This window comes from Theileria orientalis, chromosome 2 (assembly GCF_000740895.1).
Source record: "Theileria orientalis strain Shintoku DNA, chromosome 2, complete genome".
In the NCBI taxonomy this organism is placed as follows: Eukaryota; Apicomplexa; class Aconoidasida; order Piroplasmida; family Theileriidae; genus Theileria; species Theileria orientalis.
This window is the reverse complement of record NC_025261.1, coordinates 1,335,840-1,358,857: the sequence shown is the minus strand read 5'-3', so window position 1 is coordinate 1,358,857 and position 23,018 is coordinate 1,335,840. Positions and strand designations below refer to the sequence as shown.

At 40.1% G+C, this 23,018-nt stretch overlaps 9 protein-coding genes across 9 annotated transcripts; 4 read left to right on the top strand and 5 right to left on the bottom strand.

Moving 5' to 3' along the window:
• Window positions 1-815: 815 nt before the first annotated feature.
• TOT_020000654 (conserved hypothetical protein) lies at window positions 816-2,391 on the top strand (the record flags this gene model as incomplete). The annotated part of the gene is made up of 2 exons (XM_009692403.1): window positions 816-849; window positions 974-2,391. 2 exons carry the CDS (start codon window positions 816-818, stop codon window positions 2,389-2,391), a joined length of 1,452 nt encoding a protein of 483 aa, XP_009690698.1.
• A 247-nt stretch (window positions 2,392-2,638) lies between these two features.
• TOT_020000653 (1-hydroxy-2-methyl-2-(e)-butenyl 4-diphosphate synthase) lies at window positions 2,639-6,366 on the bottom strand (the record flags this gene model as incomplete). Its single annotated transcript, XM_009692402.1, is given in 13 exon segments — window positions 2,639-2,770; window positions 2,833-2,967; window positions 3,081-3,155; window positions 3,235-3,360; window positions 3,429-3,611; window positions 3,785-4,267; window positions 4,370-4,734; window positions 4,846-5,078; window positions 5,337-5,542; window positions 5,647-5,796; window positions 5,895-6,055; window positions 6,092-6,182; window positions 6,202-6,366. The coding sequence occupies 13 exon segments, from the start codon at window positions 6,364-6,366 to the stop codon at window positions 2,639-2,641; spliced, it is 2,505 nt and encodes an 834-aa protein (XP_009690697.1).
• Window positions 6,367-6,419: 53 nt separating this feature from the next.
• On the bottom strand, window positions 6,420-9,492 carry TOT_020000652 (citrate synthase, mitochondrial precursor; the record flags this gene model as incomplete). Its single annotated transcript, XM_009692401.1, has 4 exons — window positions 6,420-6,730; window positions 6,918-7,379; window positions 7,466-7,556; window positions 7,855-9,492. 4 exons carry the CDS (start codon window positions 9,490-9,492, stop codon window positions 6,420-6,422), a joined length of 2,502 nt encoding a protein of 833 aa, XP_009690696.1.
• A 396-nt stretch (window positions 9,493-9,888) lies between these two features.
• On the bottom strand, window positions 9,889-10,638 carry TOT_020000651 (uncharacterized protein; the record flags this gene model as incomplete). The annotated part of the gene is made up of 2 exons (XM_009692400.1): window positions 9,889-10,103; window positions 10,191-10,638. The coding sequence occupies 2 exons, from the start codon at window positions 10,636-10,638 to the stop codon at window positions 9,889-9,891; spliced, it is 663 nt and encodes a 220-aa protein (XP_009690695.1).
• A 24-nt stretch (window positions 10,639-10,662) lies between these two features.
• Window positions 10,663-11,441, bottom strand: TOT_020000650 (phosphopanTOT_henoylcysteine decarboxylase; the record flags this gene model as incomplete). The annotated part of the gene is made up of 4 exons (XM_009692399.1): window positions 10,663-10,770; window positions 10,805-10,930; window positions 11,149-11,277; window positions 11,325-11,441. The coding sequence occupies 4 exons, from the start codon at window positions 11,439-11,441 to the stop codon at window positions 10,663-10,665; spliced, it is 480 nt and encodes a 159-aa protein (XP_009690694.1).
• A 362-nt stretch (window positions 11,442-11,803) lies between these two features.
• Window positions 11,804-15,675, top strand: TOT_020000649 (serine/threonine protein kinase; the record flags this gene model as incomplete). Its single annotated transcript, XM_009692398.1, has 3 exons — window positions 11,804-13,232; window positions 13,427-14,038; window positions 14,153-15,675. 3 exons carry the CDS (start codon window positions 11,804-11,806, stop codon window positions 15,673-15,675), a joined length of 3,564 nt encoding a protein of 1,187 aa, XP_009690693.1.
• Window positions 15,676-15,904: 229 nt separating this feature from the next.
• TOT_020000648 (miTOT_ic checkpoint protein) lies at window positions 15,905-17,226 on the top strand (the record flags this gene model as incomplete). Its single annotated transcript, XM_009692397.1, has 5 exons — window positions 15,905-16,006; window positions 16,038-16,263; window positions 16,398-16,552; window positions 16,675-16,733; window positions 16,767-17,226. 5 exons carry the CDS (start codon window positions 15,905-15,907, stop codon window positions 17,224-17,226), a joined length of 1,002 nt encoding a protein of 333 aa, XP_009690692.1.
• Window positions 17,227-17,846: 620 nt separating this feature from the next.
• Window positions 17,847-18,419, top strand: TOT_020000647 (hypothetical protein; the record flags this gene model as incomplete). Its single annotated transcript, XM_009692396.1, has 1 exon — window positions 17,847-18,419. The coding sequence occupies one exon, from the start codon at window positions 17,847-17,849 to the stop codon at window positions 18,417-18,419; it is 573 nt and encodes a 190-aa protein (XP_009690691.1).
• Window positions 18,420-18,579: 160 nt separating this feature from the next.
• Window positions 18,580-22,995, bottom strand: TOT_020000646 (transducin-like G-protein beta; the record flags this gene model as incomplete). The annotated part of the gene is made up of 12 exons (XM_009692395.1): window positions 18,580-18,853; window positions 18,962-19,638; window positions 19,777-19,920; window positions 20,118-20,321; window positions 20,474-20,678; window positions 20,722-20,845; window positions 21,079-21,348; window positions 21,538-21,643; window positions 21,793-22,249; window positions 22,290-22,359; window positions 22,480-22,755; window positions 22,806-22,995. 12 exons carry the CDS (start codon window positions 22,993-22,995, stop codon window positions 18,580-18,582), a joined length of 2,997 nt encoding a protein of 998 aa, XP_009690690.1.
• Between the last annotated feature and the right edge of the window lie 23 nt (window positions 22,996-23,018).

Genomic DNA, 23,018 nt, shown 5'->3' with positions numbered 1-23,018 from the left:
CTGTTCTTCCAAATTATATGCCACTTTATGTATATTGCGATTAATACGTTTAATTTGCTCTTATCATAATAACTTCAGAACGGATCAGTATGTAAGAATCCAGCATGAAGTAACAGGATTGTAATATCCAAGCACCGTTTCAACTGTTAGAGATTTGTAAAAGGCAAAAACAGGTTAATTAAAAGTATAATTAAATAAAAATTAAAATAATACGTAATTAAAGCCAATGATTAAAACTAAATAGTGTTAGTAATGTGAGGCACGAGCCTGCTTCCATGATTTTTAAGTCATTTTGTTTAAACATATACAACTCCATTATGTAAATAAGTGTTGTACAAATATCTTGATATAATAATTTTCAACCTAGATGTCAAAATAATGTATTATATACACACATTCCTTCCTATACACATTGACAGTAACACGTTAACTTCCAATAGTTAAAAACACACATAATAGTATCTGAAGATTATATGTTTCAGAGTATATTAAGTATATGGTTAATCAATAACTAGAGATGTGTAAAATAGTTAGTATCGCAACAGGTTATTGGATCAATACCAGGAAGTCGTTCAAAGTTCACTCAGGATGACTAGGGTGTTGGAAGTATGACCTTACAATGAGTTGTTTGACAACTAACTAAAGGTTGTCTTTGTAAATTGAGTATGTAAAACTCTCCTGGGCCCATGTAAAAGTAGTAGCGGCGATGACTAAGGGGGCCCAAAAAGGAATGGCCCTATAAATCTCATTCCCTTAGGCATTTCATTAATTTATTAGTCTTATGATCGAAAACTGGTTATAAGCTTGTGAACAGAATGCCAATCAACTCACGGAAAGGATTTGATTGTGGTTCGTTTATGTTAACTCACTCTTGACCGAGAACCTGTAAATATGGATCTTTTCACTAAACTTTTGGAACTGATATCTCAATTTTAATTTTTAGATTTATTCTCTGAAATGTAGAGTGTTTTAGGCTATTCTGAATCCCTAGGGGATATGACTGGCGATAAGGTTATAAGTAGCAGTCCACTTTGTCAGTTTGTGCCTGCCTTCATTTCTTTCACCACGTATTTGACTACCGCCCACATAGATTCTTCTTCGGCTCTCTTTGCTGTTGTTCTCAAGATACCAATTCATAACACGAGCATCTACTTCGACAAGCTGTACAATTTAAGGGTTTTACTTCTTGGTACTGGGCTCGTCGTTGAGTATCTTTTCTATGTTTGTGCCAATTCGATTTTTAAATCTAAGGATAATCGCATATATATCAGTTTAATCAACTTGTTTTTAATACTGGTCACTCGGTTTGTTTTTGCAGCTTTAACACACTTTTCATCGCAGTTGGCCTATCACGTCTACATTATTCTGGCTGTCGAAGCGTTTTTTTGTGGATGTTTAATGTCACTTACTGCGATCGTTCCCGAGCACTCGGTGGTTGTAACTTTGGGATACAATGTTTGCAGAATGTTCGTGCCTTTCTTTCAGTTTATCCTCGATTTGATGTTACACGGCCACCCACTGGTTCTGATTAAGATCCAGTGCTGGGCGAGTGTCCTTCTGACCGCCTTTGCCTTGGGCTCATGGGGGTACTACACACATTCGTGCTCCAATCCCACCTCTGGCAGTAAAGGAGAGGACGATCCCGAGGCCGGTCTTGCTTCAAATCCAGGTTCTGTGAGTCCTCCCGAGGTTGAAGTGGCCTCCTTTTCTGAAACAATGCGTGAGGCGCTATCGCCTTTCCTAATGTTTCCGGCAGCTTCCATGTTCAAGGATTTCCTGTACCCCGGCGTGCTGCCGTTCTCTTTGCTGCAGAGGGAAAAGTGTCACATCATAAACATTCTCGCTACTGCGTGCTACGGACTTGCTTCTATCACGTTTTTCGTTTTGGAACGAGTTGGTGTTTTCGAGGAGTGGAACGGCTACTACGATGGATTTTGGGTTTTGACCATTCCCATTAATGCGGTACCCATATACGCCTTCTTGGCTATACACACCAGGGTTCCGTCTGCCGTGAAGATTAGGAATTCGCGGCCCATAGTAATGGCCATGACACTTTCAGTGATCCTCTATTACAGCTTTCTATATTCTCTGAGCTACGGAGGCGTCCCCAAGGTCGTTCATACTGCTTTTAAGGGAAAGCGTAAAACTGGAGATAAAAGTGTCATTACCTTTTACGTAATTTCCACCATGGTTTACAGGTTCTTCTTCTCGAAGTTGTCTGTGGGATACAATCACACCAGGGTTGCACTCGGGTACCACCTTCCCAAGTTTCGGCCTAATCACAGGATGTCGAATTCAAACACGTTTTGGTACATCATCAAGAACATGTTCAAAAGAGCCGGGAAAGATATCATCGGTGATTTTAGAAGGAACATTAAGAATTACTTGTAATATAGTATCACGTCCCACGTCCTGTTTCTTATTTATTATTCGAATGTTACATAACACCATTTATCGTCACAGGTTATATCGTCGTTCTTATATATTCCATAGTTTCTATAGAATAATTGATTTATATGTTATGGGTAGCGAAGTACGCCCATTTAAATCCTAATGATGTGTGTCCGTAATCCACTGTAAGGGGTGTGTATGTACACATGGTTAAATATGCACATATTATTTTAAAATTTTATTTTAGTTATTGTGTTGTTTGAGTTTGTACTGGTTCCACCCATTTATTGTGTTGTTTTATTAGCTCAATCAATTTATCACACGCTTTCTCCTTAGGTATATTCCTTTCTATCAGCTTCTTCTTGACGTACAGGTCAACCTATCAATATTTGTTTTATTGCGTTAGTTTTTACTTAATTTATCTGCAATACGCAACTTTACCTTTCCCGGTGACCCTCCTACGTATCCAAAATCTGCGTCTGCCATCTCTCCTATTCCGTTGACTATGCATCCCATGATTGCTATTGTTACTCCTGGTAGGTGTCCAACTCTTTTTCGTATCTCCTCAGTGGTTTCCTATTACACATTTATTTATGTTTTTGTTTACTATGTTTGTTTTATCTGTGTTTAACAATACTAGTATCAGGTGTGTATATTTAACATTTGTTATATCTACCTATTTTTCTTACTTGAATGTTAAATAATGTTCTTCCACATGATGGACATGATATAAAATCAGTCTTTATGTTCCTCATTCTGCTATTCTAAACAGGGTTTAATTTATTTAGTCACAGTGCTTTCCTGGTTACTTAAATATATAACTAGTTATGTTTTTTCTATTACTTGTAATATGTTTAGCGCCAGTTGATTCGTTATTTGTATTGGCAATTTTGATTTTATTATTATCCCTTCTCCCATTTTATCGATTAAATTACATCCTAGTAGACAGCAACTTTTTACCAGCATATCCTATATTGATGTTAATTACATATTAACTATCTATCGATCCTAATACTATGTTATATATGGTTATTAACTTGTTGATCTTCTAAATTTGGAAACTTCAGTTGGTGTATCACTGGCAAGTCACAGTTTGTTTTATTGATCAAACCAAATATTCTTCTCACTGTGTACATATAATTCAATTTACTGTCTATCTCCAGTATTATGAATCCGACTTCATTCTTCTTCTCCTTATTATTTAATTGATTTGCTTGTTTCTATAATAATTAATATAGTTGTCTTAAATTGTTATATTTGTTATCTAGTTATATCAGTGATATTGGTTATATTGATTATATCAGTGACATTGGTTATATTGATTAAGTAATTATAAGGGTTATATAACTATATATCTATCTAAACAGTTAATATGTGTTATCTTTCTCTATACTTTGTATGTGTTGAAAAATTCCATCAACTCCTCGTCCGTTTCATTTCCTGTTATTTTAACTACCAACTTTTCAAATTTGTTCAATTCATTCATCAGTCTATTCAATTCCAGCTCATCTTCACTCTCCATCGTTCCTCCTCCTCCTTCGCCATTTTCTTCGTCTAAATTTATTCCTACCAGTCTATTGTTACTATTATTTTTATTTTTTTCATCAAAGTAGTATTGGCTCGGTTTACTTCTTATCAGCATCCTATATTCCTTCACTGTTACCAGTCCTATCGTAAACTTAATTGGATTAAATCTTAGTTTTGCTATTGGCGATATCACGTGCACTCCTCCTTCTATCAGCTCCTTTACTACTCTCTGCTTATTATATTCATGAAAATATGGTACATCTTCTAATATTACAAAGTCTACGCTTTGAAGCGACTTATTCGGCAAGCCATTAACTATATCCAACCCGAGCGACTTGTACAATTCAATCTAATTCATATTATAAATCAATTGATTATCTTAATTACCTAATGTATTCAGGCGGCAATTTATTTATTTATCTATCTGCTCTATATTTATCTATGCAGTTACCCTGTTATTCAGATGATGTGTATTCAGTATTGTTCCTACTGACCCATTCGGGTTCAACAAATGATTTTTAGTTTCATCGTTATAGTTAAGCATGCTCGTTCCGTACTTCACATTCCTCCTTTCTATGTTTCTGAAGTCTCTCCACTTATCATAATCCCCCTCCTCATCTTTACTTTCACTTTTTTTGTCACCATTGCTACTTTCCTCCTTTTCTGGGTACAACTCTTTTACTGACTCCAACAACTTCCTCGACGGTAGTAGTTCATACCATGGGTCTTCTGTTAATGACATTCTTATCGTGTCTCCTATCCCGTCTATCAGTAGTGAGCCTATTCCCAGACAACTTTTTATCCTTCCATCGTCAACTAAACGTGTTAAATTAATAAAATCATTTCCCATAATGACACCTATTCTAATCTTAATACTAGGACCAATACCAACAGTAATCCTAACACTAACACCAATAGTTTTCGTACCTGAGCCTGCTTCCGTTACTCCCAGGTGTATTGGATAGTCCCAGCTTCTTTTATACATTTCGTTCACCAGCAGTCTGTATGCGTGGATCATTACGAACACGTTCGACGACTTCATTGAGAACACAAAGTCGTGGAAGTCGTTCTTTCTGCACACCTCTGCGAACTCCACTGCCGACATCACCATTCCCAGCGGCGTGTCTCCGTAGAAACTCATCACTCTACTGCTCAGCGACCTGTTGAATCATTTGTTACTGATTATCAGCTGTTCAATATCTGATTACTATTCGCTAACTTATATCACTTGTCTAGCTATTAATGTTGTCAAATCCCGCTAACTTATATCACTAACTACTAGTATCACCATCCAACTACATCACTAGTCTATTGATGTGTGTACTTATTAGTGCCCGTGTCAGTTAGTACTAGTAACTATCACTAATATAAATAGTAATGCTTGAGCTTGGTACTGTTCTAACTACACACGAAAATACCCGTGATTTGTTCCTATTCTTATTGCCTTTTTCAGCTGCTTGCACTTTTCCACCAGCGGAGTGAACATTTCCTCTATGTACTCTCCGCTCTTTTTAAACTCTTCGTAGCTATCGTACACCTTCGTGTCCCAGTTTTTACGTCCGTCCACGTAGTTTCCTGGGTTCACTCTGACCTTATCGTATATTTCTGCGCTCATTAGCGCCACCTACTCATCATTGTTACCACTTGTACGTCTTCTTATCCACCGGGCTCACATAAACTCATATTACTCATGATCCATCTTTATGTAACTGTGTGTATGGTGCTTACTTTTGGGTTGAAGTGTATATCTGCTATCAGCGGTATGTCGCAGTTGAGCGACGTCAGCTTCTCCTTGATCAGCACTGACGACTTCACCTCTCTCGGCGACTGCACTGTCAGTCTCACCATGTCTGCTCCGTACTCTTGTACTTTTAATATCTGCATTGTTCATTAATTTTAATTAATCATGCTTGTTTTTTTTCCAAGTCCTCTGTGGACCATTGTGTGTATCCATTTATCTACTTAACCCTTCTTACTTGATCTACTGTTTCCTTAACGTCGTTCGTATCACAGGACGTCATTGTTTGAAGTGCGATTGGGTTGTTTCCTCCTATTGTCACCTTTCCTATCTTTACACATCTGGTTGGGAACCGGACTCTCTTGTATACGTTTTCGCAGTACTTCGTATCCTTATCTTCTACGTGTTTTCGTCATAATCTTTCCTTTTTCTTACCGGTATTCCCATTGTATAGCCTAAATTCTCTCGTGTTTACGACCTTATTTCCTATGAATCCCATGGGTCTTCTTCTTCCTTCCTTCCATATCTATAGTTACGTCAATTACTTCTACTTCCTCATATACTATCTTATCTAGTCTATTTAATGCTTTTTTATCTAAATTTGTTCTAACTTCTTTTCTAGATATTCTTACACTTCCATTCAAATTCACAGACTCTACTACACGACCACTAACTGTTATTGCGATAATTATTCCACATATCATATACATTATTATAATAGTGAATTAGTCTAAACTAATTGTTTTCATTTCCTTTGTTAAGGTTATGATGCGGCTGCTTTTGGTTCCTCTGGGGATGTGCACATTCTTTCCACTGTGTCCAGTGTTAGTGACTTTGGTCTCTCTATTGGATACCTCAGTGCTCTTGCCCACACTAGCTGCGACAGTATTCCCAGTGAGCGCGAGAGTCCGAAGAAGACTGTGAACACTTGCGGCTGGTCTATGTTGAAGTGGCTCAGGAGGACTCCTGTTGAGCAGTCCACATTTGGGTTCGGATTCCTCACTTTTCCTGCGTTAAAATTAGCTATTGTTGCCATATATTCGTGTAAATGTGTACTACTTGGCCTAGTCTTATCTATATATCTACTCTACCTACTACCAAATCTACTATAGCTACTCTACTTACTACAATGAATAATAACATAGCTACTCTACTTACTACAATGAATAATAACATAGCTACTCTACCTACTATAATGTGTACTATCATAACTACAACTATTGATAATACTATTGATAATACTTTTGCTCTTCGCACTAACCTGAAGCTATCAACACTTGCGGTATTGCTTCCAGGCATATGTCCAGCAGCCTCACCATTGGGTCGTTCGGGAAGTGCGTTCTTGCGAACCTCACGAACGCCGTGTGTCTTGGGTCTGTCACCTTCAACACTGCGTGTCCGTATCCTGGTATCACTTGTCCTGCTGCCATTGTGTCTTCTGCGTACTTCTTAACTCTTTCCACTGTGATTTCCGTGTTCGGTCCCAGGTTCCTCAGCATTCTCTTGATCCACACCAGGCACTCCTGGTTTGCCATTCCGTGTAGTGGTCCTGAGAGTCCACAGAGTGCGCTTGCCAGGCAGAAGTACGGGTCTGCCAGTGCACTTCCCACCAGGTGTGATGCGTGCGCGCTCACATTCCCACCTACAAAAAGAGTGTTTATGTGATTAATTTCTTTATTGCCAATATTATTGTTGATCATGTTAATCAACCTATTTAATATGGCTAATATGCATAGTTAATCCACTTATCTAATACACCTAGCCATATACTATGATAGTGGTATCGGTGGATACCGTCAAAGTACTCACCTTCGTGGTCTGAATGCAGTGCTAAGTAGAGTCTCATTAAATCACTGAAGAGTTCTGTTTTATCTCCTAGAAAATGCGCCAGGTTCGCGGCCTATAATTGTTAATCAGCTATTCTATTCCACCCGTAACTACTCATCTGTTATAACTATTGGTAACTACTTAGCTATTCTATTCCACCGGTAACTACTCATCTGTTATAACTATTGGTAACTACTTAGCTATTCTATTCCACCGGTAACTACTCATATGTTATACCTATTGGTAACTACTCATATGTTATAGCAACTGATATATACTCATATGTTATACCAACTCGTAACTACCTGTGTATCAGTACAACTATCTATCTACCTATCCTCTAAGGTAATTCTAGTCGTGCTTTCGCTTACGTAATCCAGCTCCGCGTTAAACTTGACGTCCTCAGGCTTCACGGTCGGGTCGATGAAGCTTCTCCTGTAGATGAAGCCCACGAGCACCACGTTCTTCGCCACCAGGTTCAGGCAGTCCTCGAGCGCCAGCTTCCAGCTCGTGTCCTTCTGGTACGTCTTGTCCAGGTACGCCTTCCTGAAGACCGACTCCGTCTGCAGCGCCGAGACCGCCGTCACGTACTGCGTCAGAGGGTGCGAGTCCCGCGGCATGCTCTCCATCACCTCGAAGACGTGGTGCGGTATTGCGCTCCGCGCGTGCAGCTCCCGCGAGAGCTCCTTCACGTCCTCCGGCTCCGGCACCTCACCTGTCAGCAGGTACCAGAGCACCGACTCCGTGTACGGGCAGTCCTCGTTTTTGCCCGGGAGCTTTCGCAGCATCTCGTCGACCGTGAGCCCTCTGAACCTTATGCCCTTCGTCGGGTCCAGCTCACTCGTTTCGGTCACCATTGCCGGCACGTCCTTCAGGCCCGAGAAGAGCATTGCGAGCGTGACGTTGCCCAGCGTCTTCGAGCCGTAGTTTTTGTGGAGCTCCGCCACCTTCTCTCTCTTCACCTTCACCAGCCTTTCTATTTTATCCACCAGCTTCAGGAACACTTTCGACTTCGAAAGCTCCGGCTCCGACACTTCCGACGCTTCTGATAGGCCTGTCTTCTGCCTCCCCTTAATCGTCAGTGCGCTGAACTGACTCGATGCGTCTATTCCGAAGAGCATTGGTGTAAATGATCCTAGACTCAGCTTCCTCCAGAAGCCTCTACTCGATTCCCTTTCCTTCGCAGTAATCTTGTTTGACCTACTTTCACTGTATTCAGTATTTTCCACCTTGTTATCTTTGTACACTTTTGTATACATTGCACTCTCACTTGCCACTTCTTCTCTAATCGCCAGCGATTTTCCTACACCCTTACTACCAACACTTCTACTGTTTCTGTAACTACCTATCTCTCCTGTTGTTTCTATCAGCTCTTCTTCAATCATCTCTTCTCCTTTTTCTATTCTACCAACGTTATCATTCATTAACGATCTTCTTTTCTCCAAATTACTTTCATTTATCATACTTGGTTCTTTTACCAATATTTTTGCTTTATTGTATCCGTTATTGCTCTTACTAAATCCGCCATTCAGCGTGTCGTATCCTTTCACCTTTTCACTCATATTTCTTTCGTTTATTCCCTTTTTATTATAGTCTAGATCGTATTTTTTACTAAATTCACCATTTTCCATCTTTAGCATTGTGCTTATTCTTATTTTTGTGTTTGAAAGGCTGTTTTCTCCGTTTCTCGTTCCTATTCCGCCTGAAAGTGGCAGTTTTGTTCCCAAGTCCCTTGTTAAACACAAACTGCTTGCTCTTCTGTATGAGTTTGTCATATACTTGCACTCTGTGCTTGCAATTAACTGTGTAAAGCTATTAAACGATTTTGACCTCAGTATATTTTTTGGTACGTCTATTTTGCCTATACTCACTTGTGTTCTATATCCCATTGGGTTTGAAAAGATGCTCTTTATGTCTGAGAAAAGCGTTTCACTGAGCACCGGAGTCAGTATTTCATCGTTTTTTATGCTATACTTTGACAAGTTACAGATAGAATTCCTCAATACCATTTTTCAGAGTGTTAAATTAAAATGTTAATTGGTCTAGATAGCCTATTTTCCTCTTCAACTTTTGAGGTCGGTTCACGGAGTTACTTCTTGATTCCTTTACACAGTTAAGGAATCTTAAGAGATTAAAATTTGCTATTTGATATATTAAATATTAAGAATTCAACAAGGTTGAGGTAGCTAGAGTATTATATTAATTTTTGTTTTAGTTTATATGTTGTGGCAACTAGGCCTTACACCCATATACTGTTACCAGGCTCCACAGGCTCATTATTTATTATTTTTTCTTAGTTACTTTCCCCTTTATGTTACTAATTAAAACCTATATGTTACTTAGAATTGGGCGTTTGTATGCAGTTATGTGTAGAATACGTTGTTACTTTTTAGATGGGGAGAAAATTATTTTTTTAAATTACTTATCCTTTCTTCTATTCGTAGCATTTCATTTTTCAGTTCTGTCTCTTTTATTCCTCCGGAATCCTTCGTATTTCCATCTAAAGCTCTCATAACTTCATTCTGTTTTGTTTTTTCTGTTTTATCACCCACATCCACTTCGATTCCGAGCTCTTGTAGCAGTTGATTAACAGCCTTCTCCTCTTGCGCATTGTCACCGTCTGTATTATATTTATTTTCCTTCATTATTGCTAAACTATTCACCTATTTTATCTGTTAATTTTGTCTAATATGGCTAATGTGCACACCTATTAACGACGTTTCCATCGTATCTTCCATTATTTCCAGCTTCAGGTTCAACATTTCGGCTTGTTGGGATATGTTGTTCATGATTTTCTGGAATTCTGCCACCTTGGTGTCGCAGTTGACCTGCGTCATGAGGTCGCTAACGCTTTTCAGGCTGTTAGATATCTTGTTGGTGTTATACGCTGTTTGCAGCTGCGACTGTACTGCCATCATTTGCGACCTCATGTTGCAGTAGTGGTCTCCCATCTTCCGGTTTCTGAGCACATCCCTCGCCATCAGCTTCACGTTGTTCATCCTTCCTGCTCTCGCCTCCACCCTCAGTTTCTCTACCAGCTTCTCCTCTTCTCTCTCGGACGCTAACTTCTGTCTTTCCAGGCTCCTAATTGTTCTGTTCACTATTCTTTTGTTCTCCTGCAGGCTGTCCTCCAGCTTACTCTTACTCGATCCCATTTTTATATTGTACAAGGTTTACTATCAACGGTACATATAATTGTATACAGATTCCACTATTTGGTCAGGCTCGGGTAATGCTCCCATGCCATAGTCTCCGCAAGCCAGTTTCTTGGTTATTGGCGGTATTACCTATTAGTTAATAAATTAGTTTGTTTTAATTTACCTTTATTCCAAATGATTTTAGCTTATTCAATTGCTCTTCAGTCAATTTGTGTTCGTACATACACGTGTTCATAGATGGGTAAACCCAGAGAGGTTTACTCATGTCCCATGCCCTTGCAATGTCTGTCTAAGTGAATATTTAATTTGTGTTTGTCATATAATCTTAGTTTAACTAGTTGTCAATGTTTACCAGTAGATTATCGCATAAGCCTATTGATATCTTGGCCAAGGTGTTAGCATCCAAGGGACAAATCAAATAAATATCAGCCCAGCGACGTAACTAAACGTTTAAATGTACATATTATAATTCACAATTACAAAATAAAGGTATGTGTACAAATTTACCTCAATGTGTAATATAGGATCGGACTTTGTATACTTTACTCTCTCAGTGTCGTCAAAAACTTCAAAGAGGTCGCAGGATTCGGAATCAAAAAAGTATTCCTTTGAAGCTAACGTTCTCACAATCTTAATCTATAAAAAAGTTAGAATTTAACAAATATTTATTTAGTATATTGTACATTTACAGTATTGTTATTTGAATTGGCTAAATTGTGGAATTTTTGAACAATTTCGGGAATTTTTATAGCAGAAACAGAACCAGTCACTCCAATTAAAATATTTTTGGTAACTGGCATTTGATTTTGTAGAAATGCGGGTTTACGTGAGACAAATCCGCCAAGATGAAGATTGACAATTTAAAACATACATATAATGTAAATGTGAATAATAAATTAGAATATAAAAATGTGTAAACAAATGTAGGCTTAAAAAATAATATCAAATGATTTGGTAACTTCAAACCCTAATATTGAGAGTCTTCTTTGCCCAATTAAGAAGTGTAGTTAATCATTTTATTATTATGTAACATATCGCAATGTAATTTTAGTATCGATTTCTGTGTGTATTTTGTAATAGTAGTATCACATTTTAATTTGTTTTGAGCTGATTTTGGTGTATTTGTAACTATGATTAATGTACTAATAGGAATGTCTAGATAATGTCCCAGCTAAAACTGCCAAAAGCTTTAGATGAGGACATTAAACTAATTTCGGACTTGGAATACGTGGAAATTAAAAAATGGGATGATAGTTTATATGAAAACGATGTCCCGTTTGATGACGATAGTCATGGGATCGAATTCGAAGATTCGTCCCAAGAATCCGAGGATTTGTGCCACAATTTCGAAGTGAGTATTCACATAAAGGAGTGCGTCTACGCCATAAGCAAGAACACCGAATGTGTAGTGACCTTGCGCATAGAACTGAGGGAGGACCTGAACCACCCGCTGGTGGAAGTATGCAGAATAACGAACTCGTCAATTCAGCTGAGAACAAACTGCGAATACTACTTCAACCAAGTGGCATTCTCGCGTTCTTCAAACACAGGGTTCAGCATGTATAAGCTGATAATCGACTTTTACAATTTCCTCCAGATGGACCCGAGAGGAGGAGAGTTTCAGCAGATCAGCGAAGGCTCGTCGATATTTGAGGACGCAGCAGGAGCTCAGATATCGATGGGAAGCGATCCCAAGGGCTCTAAAAAGTTTTTCCAGTACTTTTCGAACAACACGTACAACGACCACCTGAAGAAGGTGAGCGGCTACAACGGGCTTTACAGGAACACGACGAGGTACAACAGCATGGAAATCAACAGAAAGGATAAGATATACACGCACCTGACGACGCACTCGCGCTACTTCAGAGAGTTCAAGGAGGAGGCGATACTGGGCTCAGGCTCCTTTGGATGCGTGACGAAGGTGCTGAGGAACGGAATTAACTACGCAGTGAAGCAGATACCAATATACGAAAACTACGAAAGCATTTTGCACGAAGAGGCGGCAGTGCTGGCGAGTCTCCACCACCCGAACATAGTCAGGTACTACGACGCGTGGCTGGAGCAGTCGCCGGACTACCTGATAAACAAGTTTAACGTGCAGGCGGTGGACGTGACCGACGAAGAGCACGAGAGGAGAGTAGGAGGCTTTCAAACGCCAAGCACCCTGAATTATGAAGACACATATGAGGCGAACGGAGGTAACACAGGCACCAACTCGATAGCTGATAGCGAAGTGGACAGGAAGATAGATCAGGTGTACAAAAGAGAGAAGGATAACCACATAGTAAAGTTCTACAACAAGCACTATAGGAGGAAGAAGGAGAACATGCCGAAGAAGTGCCTCTTCATACTGATGGAGTACTGCGGAGAAGAGTCACTGCTGGAAACGATCAACACGCACACGCTGCACGAGACGCCGCAGAAGGTGATCGAGTTGTTCAGGCAAGTGATGGAGGCGCTGAGCTACATCCACGAAAAGGGCATAATACACAGAGACGTAAAGCCCTCTAACATCTTTCTCAAGTTTGAAAATGAATTTTTGGTAAAGCTGGGTGATTTTGGATTAACAGCAAAGTTACAGCAGTCAAAAGGTGAGTAATAATTGAATGCATTGAATATATATGCTTATTAGATGTGTTGATTGAATATGCTGATTAGATATAGTAATTAGATGTATTGACGAGATATAGTGATTGGATATAGTAATTAGATATATTGACTAGATATGTGTGAATATAATGGAATTGCAACCGCCAACAATTGTGGAGTAACAATTGTTATGTAGGAGATAAAGGAGTGAAGAGTGAAAATGGACTGGTGGGTACACTGCATTACATGGCGCCAGAACAGCTGGAAGGAGACGCCTACGACGAAAAGGTGGACATATTCTCGTCAGGAGTGGTGCTATTCGAGATGCTGTCGAAGCCGTTCCACACGTTCATGGAGAGGTGCGAAGTGCTGTCTTCGTTCTCGACGCCAGATAAGCAGTGGCCAGAAGGGTTCAGAGAAAGAGTGGACCACAGACTGTTTAAGCTGCTGGAGGCTATGCTTAACGTTAACCCGAAGAAGAGACCCTCAGCGTCGGAAATACTGCAAAACGAAGTCTTCAGCCTTAACAGACTTAACTTGCAGTCACTGTACGACGTGGTGACGAGGTACCCGCAGTCGATGGAGTCAGTGCAGCTGCTGAACACAATCTTCTCAAGGAAGCAGCAGTACAAGAAGCTGAGTGACTGCTACAACATAGCGTCAGGAAGCAACGTGGTGGATTACGTGAACTCGGAGCTGAAGATGATATACGACAAGGAGTTCAGGTCGAGGAACGTGCTGAGAGTGCAGCCGCCACTACTGATGAACATGCCACTGGTGAAGGGAGGAACCGAGGAGAAGTACGTGGGTGGAATAGAAAACACAGAAAAGGGAGACAACATGTCAAGAGAGAAAGGTGACAACATTGTTAGAGATAGGGGAGACAGTATGACGAAAGATAAGATGGATAACATGTCAAAAGAGAAAGGAGATAACATGTCAAGAGAAAAGTTGAGAGAGGCTAGTAAGGAGGCGGAAGGGATGAGAGACGGAGTGGTGGACAGGAATAGAATACTGCTCAACGACGGAAGGTGCTGTTACCTGAGGTACTCAGTGCTCTACTCAATGGCAGAGTGCATGCCCACAGACCTGTCAATCATAATGAGAAGGCACGCGTACGTGCCAGTGTACTCAGTGTCGCCAGTGGGAGGAGGGTTAGGATCCTCAGGAGTTATGACTAGCCTCGGCAGTGGTGCGACAGGTAGAGTGGAAGGAAGGTGGGAAGGAAAGGCGGACAGCAGGTCAGACGGAAGAGGAGAGGCGAGGAGCTTCTACTACTACCTGGGCTACGACATCCTCGTCGATTACCTGGTGCTGCTGAGCGAAAACCAGGAGTACGAAATGGACCTGGACGCATTCTTCACGTACGAGCTGGTGGCAGTGAGCTCGAGGCCACTCAAAAGGTTCATTAACTGCACACTGGTGCTTGAATGGTCGCACCACGAGCTGATAACGAAGCTCATGGGCTTCCTCAAGGTGCCGGAAGGAGAAGCAGCAAGAGTGGGCGCGATGCTGGCGAGCGAAAGCACGGTGAAGGGGAAGGTGCCGGGACTCTCAGATGAAGTGGGATCGCTGCTGGCAAGCCTGCACCAGTACCTGCACAAGTTCAAGGGGAAGATACCGGAGTTTAAAAGAGGGCTGGAGGCGGCGCTGAGCATGAGCCTGGAAGGAGAGCTCCTGAGTTACCTGAAGGAACTGAACTACTTCGAGAGGTTCCTGGCAGACTTCGACGGAGCGCACTACTTCAGACCAATATACGCAGCAGTAACAGGTAGCAAGACAGGGTGTGGTGGCATGGGTAGTGGTAGTTACACGGGTAGTGGTTTTACTAACGGTTATAGTGGCAATGGCGCTTTTAGTGGCAGTGGTGGCGGAGGTTATACTCGCAGTGGCAGCACTGCCTACAATTACGGCAGCAATACCACCTGCGGAGACATTTTTGAAAAGTACGCCTTTAAGATGAGCCTGGAAGTGGGAAAGAGGAGCTTCGGAGAGTTCGTGTACGGAGGCTGCTACAACAGGATAGTAGAGAGCGTCGTGACGAAGAGGCACGCGTTCGGATTCGAAATGAACCTGCAGCCAATATACGAGTACTTCACGCAAAACACGGCGCAGAACGCGAACCTGAACCCGACCATGAGGTTCAACCTCAACTACGCGCCGGACGTTATCATTTACACGCCGCAGGTTAACCTGATGGTGACGGCGACGAGCCTGGAAAACAGGTTCTGGAAGCTGGGCCTGAAGTGCTACAGGAAGGCCACGGGCGCAGTGAACACGAAGAAGATCGCAAGGATGAAGAAGCTGGGACTCTTCTCGCTGCAGAAGCTCAAGTACCTGATAACGATAAAGAGGACGACGGAGGCCCACGAGGTGCAGTACGTGCTGGTGGACATAGATCTGGAAAACAAGGAGGTAAGCAGATGTGCGTTGCACCATGTGTAGCAGCGACTAGAATTGTTAGAAATTTGTGGCGATATTGGACGCGATAAATTAACACAATTGACCATTATATTGATATTTGTGCGAATAGCTACTGATTTTAGAGTTATTTTGTGATAATTTACAAAAATGCTGTAGACATTTGGGGGGGAGGATAGCCTGGTCGAATACGTTTTACATAACATTAATCCTAATTAATTTTCTGTTTGCATGATTATTTTGTGATTTACACATGGATTCCATTGAAACCTTTGACACGCAGCCCAGGGATGTGATAACCAACGTGACCTTCGGCAACAAAACAAATTTACTGGCCGTTTCGGCCTGGGACCAGGTACGCTTGCCGTTCACTCAAGTTTCCGCAGACAATCAAGTTCTACGATCCCACTCAGGACAGGAAGAAGCAGTTTCTGCACAACCTGGAGCTGGAATCTCCGGTGATGGACTTCGTGTTCTTCGAGGACGACAGGAAGATGGCACTCGCCCACCTGAACAAGGAGGTTGCAGTTTTGGACGTTGAAACGAAGAGTGCGTTCACCGTCGGAAGGCACAACGAGCCTGTGCGGTGTGTGAGATACCATGAGCCCACAAGTAACACAAACACACAGTAGTTTACACAAATATACATAGTTATTTTAGAATTAATAGTTTTAAACGTAAATACACCTGTTTTATGTTATGTTAGCTCATATATGAACTATTGCAACTATTACGATCCTCTGTAGATACCATTATCACGGGAGGGTGGGACAAGAGAGTCAAGGTGTTCGATATGCGAAGCTCAAACTTGAAGCCAGTGGCGGATGTTGAAATATACGGAAAGGCATACTGTATGGATTTGTCAAAAGATCACCTGGTGGTCGGAGATTCAATGAAGAGAGTGTGTAGTAGCTACTGCTAGTTATAAACTGCCTGGCACCCATGTAGTTCTTTTGTTAACTAAATAAAGTAACTACTGGGTATGCATATATGTATTTGGGGACACCGATAAACTCTTTTCAGGTTTACGTATATGATTTGTCCAATGGGTTTAGCGGCTTCGCCAATCCAGAAACAAAGGAGTACGTTTAAGCTGTTAATATAAACCTGTTTAGCGGAGTCCTCAAGTTCCAGGTGCGATGCGTGAAGTGCTTTCCCGAGGGAACTGGCTACGTTCTGAGCTCCATAGAGGGACGCGTTGCTTGGGAGTACTTCCCCAAGTACGTATCGTCTGAATCGCAGCATTACGCCTTTAAGTGCCACCGTGCCAAGAATGGCGAGACTGACGTGGCCTATCCAGTCAACTGCATTGAGTTCCATCCAAACTTTGGCACGTTTGTCACGGGAGGTGCCGATGGTCTCATCTGCGGCTGGGACGGCCTCGCCCGCAAACGTTTGTGGAAGAGCAGTAAGTTCAAGGGCACCGTTGCCTCAGTGAGCTTCAACCACCTGGGAAACAAACTGGCCATTGGGATTTCAGATGTTTTTCAACTTAATCCTTACCAGGCCCAGTCACCCAGTCTCCACGTAAAAAACCTCAAAGAGGAGTTTAAGCCTCGCTCTAAGGGCACCTAGCACATAACATAAATGTCTGGTTTGTTTACACAACGATCTATTGCGTATCCACGTAGATGGATATATAGATAAGCACGCACCTGAGTGACAATGGACAATGGAAGCAACTGTAATATTAGCTTGTTAAATTCAAAATGTGTAAATAGCAAAATAATAATTCAGTTAATAAACTATTAAACTAATACACAGCTTCTTAGAAAATAAATAAAATGTAAAGTAATCTATTAATTGGCCATTTCAATTGAAAAGGTGTTGTTTTCAAAATTATTCGTATGTACAATTGCAGAGGGTTCATGTTTTGGTAAAATTAACATACGGCAACCTAAGGACCAGAGTGGCGTTGTTTTAGAAGCTTAGTAGGGTTCTCGCGAGATTATATGGCAATTTTTTAAACCCTTTTGTGTTTAGACGCCCGTCTAACAGATAAGACGACTAAGATGAGAAGAATAAAAATAATTATCAAATGGAATCCCCATTGCACCTAAAATGTGTAGCTCTACTGGCTACCCTGGCTACAATTAACTGGATGCACTGGTGTATAAGAGGCATAATTTAGAAGGGAAACTCGTACCTTTTATATTTTTTGATTTCTAGAAACTCACTCGGCTTTGTCAACATATATGAAAGTGCCAACAATACTCAATAGCATAATGTTTTATCGCCTCCTATCGTCAAGTGTTCAATTCGCGTCCTGCGACAATCGGGACCCTAAACCCAGGAACGCCGCTCAAACCCGGAATAGGGATAGAAAATACGCTGTGGATGTGGATATTGGTGAGCTTAGTCTATACGATTTAAAGAAAATGGTGGAAGATGCTGCAAATACTGTAGAACTCCTGAAGCTGCTGGTCAAGTTGAAGATTGAGAATATGGAGCTGAGAGAGGCCCTAAGAAAGCGTTCTAACCTGCGCCATGGGGAGGTCGAAGAATCCGAGGACACCAGTGAAGGATCAGAAAGCGACATTTCAATGGAGATACAGGAAATCGGCAGACCCAGGTCTACTCGAAGAGTTAGGATGCCCTCTGGCGATGAATTTGTGGACGAGCCTAACGAAGATGAGAAGCCTGACGGAGAAGTCGTATCCACGAGTGTTTACAGGGTGGATAATTGCGGTAAGGAGGACACAATCATAGTAGAGGAGTACAAAAAGAGGAAGCGGCCAGAATCCCAGGTTTCCACTGACGACGATTAGTTACTTATAAAAGTTGCTTATAACCTAGTGCCCAGTGTGTAGTGCTGCTCCCCAAATTCAAGCTTTAACTTTCACCAAAGTCATTGCCAATCGTTGTTACCGTTTTTACCAAAGGTGTTTTCTCGGCATGTTTATCATCATTGTAGGTTTAAAAAAATGGTCAAAACAAAGTCAATTTACCCATCGTATCTCTAATCAGTTGATTGCTCCTCTTTACGCCGGCTGACCTTGTTTTGTTCCAGTTTTTACTAATTCTGTAATTTCTGGTATTCCGTTGTGTCGATATATTGTTACATACCCATTCATGTGTCCGTAACCGGCTGCAGTGGCTGATTACGTGACTCCGATTCCTCTCGTTTCTCACATTTCTTGTAGTACTGTTGTTGTCACGACTCTGACTCAGAGTACTAATGCTCCTCATACGTTTGTGTTTTCTTCATTTGTGGCACGTATAAGCCTCAATTGTTCATGTTCACACATATGCATACATACTCCTAACTACGAGTGTATATGTACTTTTACACATTTTATCAAATCAGTACTTGTACAGTACGTCGTTGACGATGTTTGTGTTTACGCTCACTGGGTTGTGCTGCGTGATGATGTCCAGCAGGTACGACTTTTCCTGCAGGCTGCTCAGCCTCGTCTGGTGGTTCGACAGGCTGTGCAGCAGGAACTCCGCTGTTTCCAGCAGCCCTTCCACCTTAAACAGCTCCTCCAACTTCAGACTCCTCAACATTTTATTCAACAACATGTTTGCTGTGTAGTAATTTTTTCTATTCGTGATCCACGTTTTAATAAAGTTGAACAGATTCCTCAGTAGTTGTTTCCTCTCCTCTTCTTCCTTCTCCTCTTTAATTCTGTTTATTACATAGTCATACACATCTTCTTCTCCGGAATCACTAACGTCTTTCCCTACTACTCTTTCGTCGTCACCATCTCCTTTTATCTGAAATTCTGGTTCAAACAGCAACTTGTTGGTCAGTTTCAATATTATGCTGTTTGTCAACTTAATGTTATTCAACTTTATCGACAACAATAGCGACTCCTTGTAGTTGTTCTTCAATAGCAGTGAATTGATTTGCGATGTGACTATCTCCTCATTCTTTTCTTCCAGTGCTTGCCTTTTCATCATCTCTCCACTTGCATCTTCACTTACTACTATTATGTTATTCGACGCACTGTATAACTGATTGTTATCCATCTCAACATCCCATACCTAAATTGTTATTTATTGGTGTAATTGTATTTGTTGTTTATTGGTGTAATTGCTATTGTTATTTATTGGTGTTGTTACTTAATTGTGTTATTGGTGTAATTGCTACTGGTATGGTTATTCATGTATTTGTTAACTTACCGCTTGATTGTCGTGGCTGTTTAACGTCTGTACACACTCCGAATTTGGCACATTCCACAGTTTTACAAATCCATCCAATCCACAACTTATCAGCTGTACGTGGTTATCCAATACTAATATCTTCATGATCGAGTTAGTATGACCCTGTATAAAAAGTTTACGTGTATAAAAAGTTTACGTGTTTATAATGTTTATGTGTTTATAATGTTTACGTGCTTATAATGTTTATGTATGTGTACGTACATATCCATATCCATATGTGTAGCTAAGTCTAAGCTAATAACTAAATCCGCTTAAATAACCACGTTAAGAACTGCTGTTCACAGTGGTTATTGTTATACCTGCAGCGTCTTCATGTTTGTGAAATCTGACAGATTCCATATTTTAATCGTCTGATCCATTGATGAGCTTACTAGTGTTTTCGTCATCTTCATGAACTTCACATACAGTACTGACTTCTTGTGGCCAATGCATCTTCCCTTTACTATCAAGTTGTTTGCGTTGTGCACAACTATCACTTTGTCATTACTGCAACTGCTTATGTACTACAGTAATCGTTATTAACTCAATTTTTATATATACTTACACATATTAAAAGGATTTGTGTTAGTTAACTGTGTATATATATATAATATATTTCTTTACTCTTTTAATTACATACATATATATATATATATATACTTATTTCTTTCATTACCTTTTGGTTATGCGATATCCCCAAGTAGTTTATGTTTGTTTTGTGTACAACTGATGTGTGCGTTGATTTATCCGCCTCCTTGTTCATATCCCCTAACTCGTGCGCACTTTTACTATACGACCCATCATAGCTTAACTTCGTCGAATACAAATTGATTATGTTGTTGTTACTGCACACGATGTCCACTATATTGGTACTACTCAGCCTAAATTGCGTTTATTAGGATCATCATGTTTTCATCAACTCACTTGGTTGTTACTAGTAACAGTGACGTTACTATGTATATTGTGTTAATCAACTTCAATTGAACCAATTTTTTCATGTCCCATAATATCACCAGTTTATCTTTTGAACCACTCAGCAATAAGTCATCTGATTTAATTACATTACTGTGCATACACAATAAGTATCTTATTGCACTACCATTACTAATATTAATGGTAATATTAATGGTAATAATGGTAATATTAATGGTAATAATGGTAATATTAATGGTAATAATGGTAATATTAATGGTAATAATGGTAATATTAATGGTAATAATGGTAATATTAATGGTAATAATGGTAATATTAATGGTAATAATGGTAATAGTATTAACTTACTTCTGTGATCGTGATATATTGTTGTCACCACTTCCTTGTGTGTTTGACTCGTGTTTTTCAGTCCCAGTGGTATGAACTCGTTCAATTGATTCAGCAGTAGTACTCTTATCACTTCATCTCCTGTCAATACAATCATTAGTTTTCTTCCACTCTTCCTTTTGCGATGACGATTGTACCATGATTTACTATACTCGTAGTAGTAATCTTCTCCATCATCCAACTCTTTAGCTGATTGTGCCACTTCCAATTTTATTTCATCTGTCGCATCCACTTTATTTACATTCAACGCCTCTTTATCATCATCATCGTCTTTGTTATCAACATCAATATCATCGTAATCATTCCCATTGTTACTGTTACTACTATTAGTGCCAGTGCTGTTAATGACATTTGCATTTATAAGTGAGAATTGAAAGAGGTTGTTGAAATTTGACATCAGCGACGTTGTCAACTTAAAACTGTGATCGTATATCAGTATTGTCCCATTTAAACCAAGCAACACTATCATATCCTTGGTATACTCTACTGATTTTACCGTGCCAAATCCATACATAACTTCATTTTTCTAAAAATAATATCATCAGTACTAGAAATAGTATTAGCTATATTGGTAAAACTATAGTAACTATTGGTAATACCAATATCAGAAGTGGTAGTGCTAAAAACATGTGTAATTGTAGTAGCGGCTGTATCTAAAACGTGTTAATCTCCTACCATTAGTGTCGATTGGTCTGTTGGGTCCTCGTAGTACATCTTCCCTGACTCCTCTATGATCAGTAACACCCAGGAGCCCTTCTTTCTCCTTTCCACGTGGTCGACTAATTTACTCGTTACCACTATCACTGATACTATGTTTTCGTGCTTTATTAGTCTCTTAAATGGTCTAACCGCTTTCTCTTTGCCTCCCAGTACCAATATGTCTTCTTCCTTGCCTTTACCGGCCTTGTGATTTACTCCACTGGATGCTCCACCAATCGACCACAGATCAATGATGTTGTCATTATCCAATGTGATCAGTCCTATTTCATTTTCTTTCGTTACTATGAAGTGTAAACTCTTTACGAATGCTGTATGGTCCTTGAAGTGTGCCAGCCTAACTCTCTTAACGTAGTCGTACATATACACATCTCCTTCTCTGTTACACAGGAATATCTTCTCCTTCTTAAATGGCCTAAATCATTAAATTAATCCTTTAAAATTTATTATCATACTTTAATAGTGTGATTGGTGAGCTGTTTATCCTAAATGAGCTTTTAAATTTCCCGTTTTTGTAATCCAGCACTGTGCCGTCCATGAGTCCAATGAATATATCATTTTCGTTTACACAAATTGCACTTATCCCCTTATTATTATTATTTATCTATAATGTTATTATATTCCTCAATTTAATTTAAATTTGACTATGTTTAAATACCTTTGTCGATGATATCACTGACAGGTATAGCCAGTCCTTTTTATCTGACAGCAATGAATAAACACACATCACATTGTTTGAGAAGACTACTATTAGTTGATATGATGCTGGGTTCACTATATATCGTGAAATTCCTCCGAGAGCTACGACACATCGATTACTATGCTTCGTTCCATTGTATAAATTTTCTTCGTTAGAGTCCAATATACACAAAATCTCCCTTCTATTCTGCTCAATTGAATCGATATCATCCAGAAATTCATCTGATAAATTATTTTAGTGATGAATAGAGTTAATAAAAATAATTATGTACCTCGTAGCAAAGATTCCACTAATGTGTTCGAATCATTTAATTTTTGAAGAGGAACTGCATACAAACAGTCGTCATATTGTGATATAAAGCTATTTAAGTTTGGAAGGACGACTAAATTGTCTCCTCCGTAACTAAAATAGCGGCTTGTTTCTTTAAAGAAAGAAACTAAATAATTGGCATCGCTATCCATTATATACTTGAAATTGTCATTTA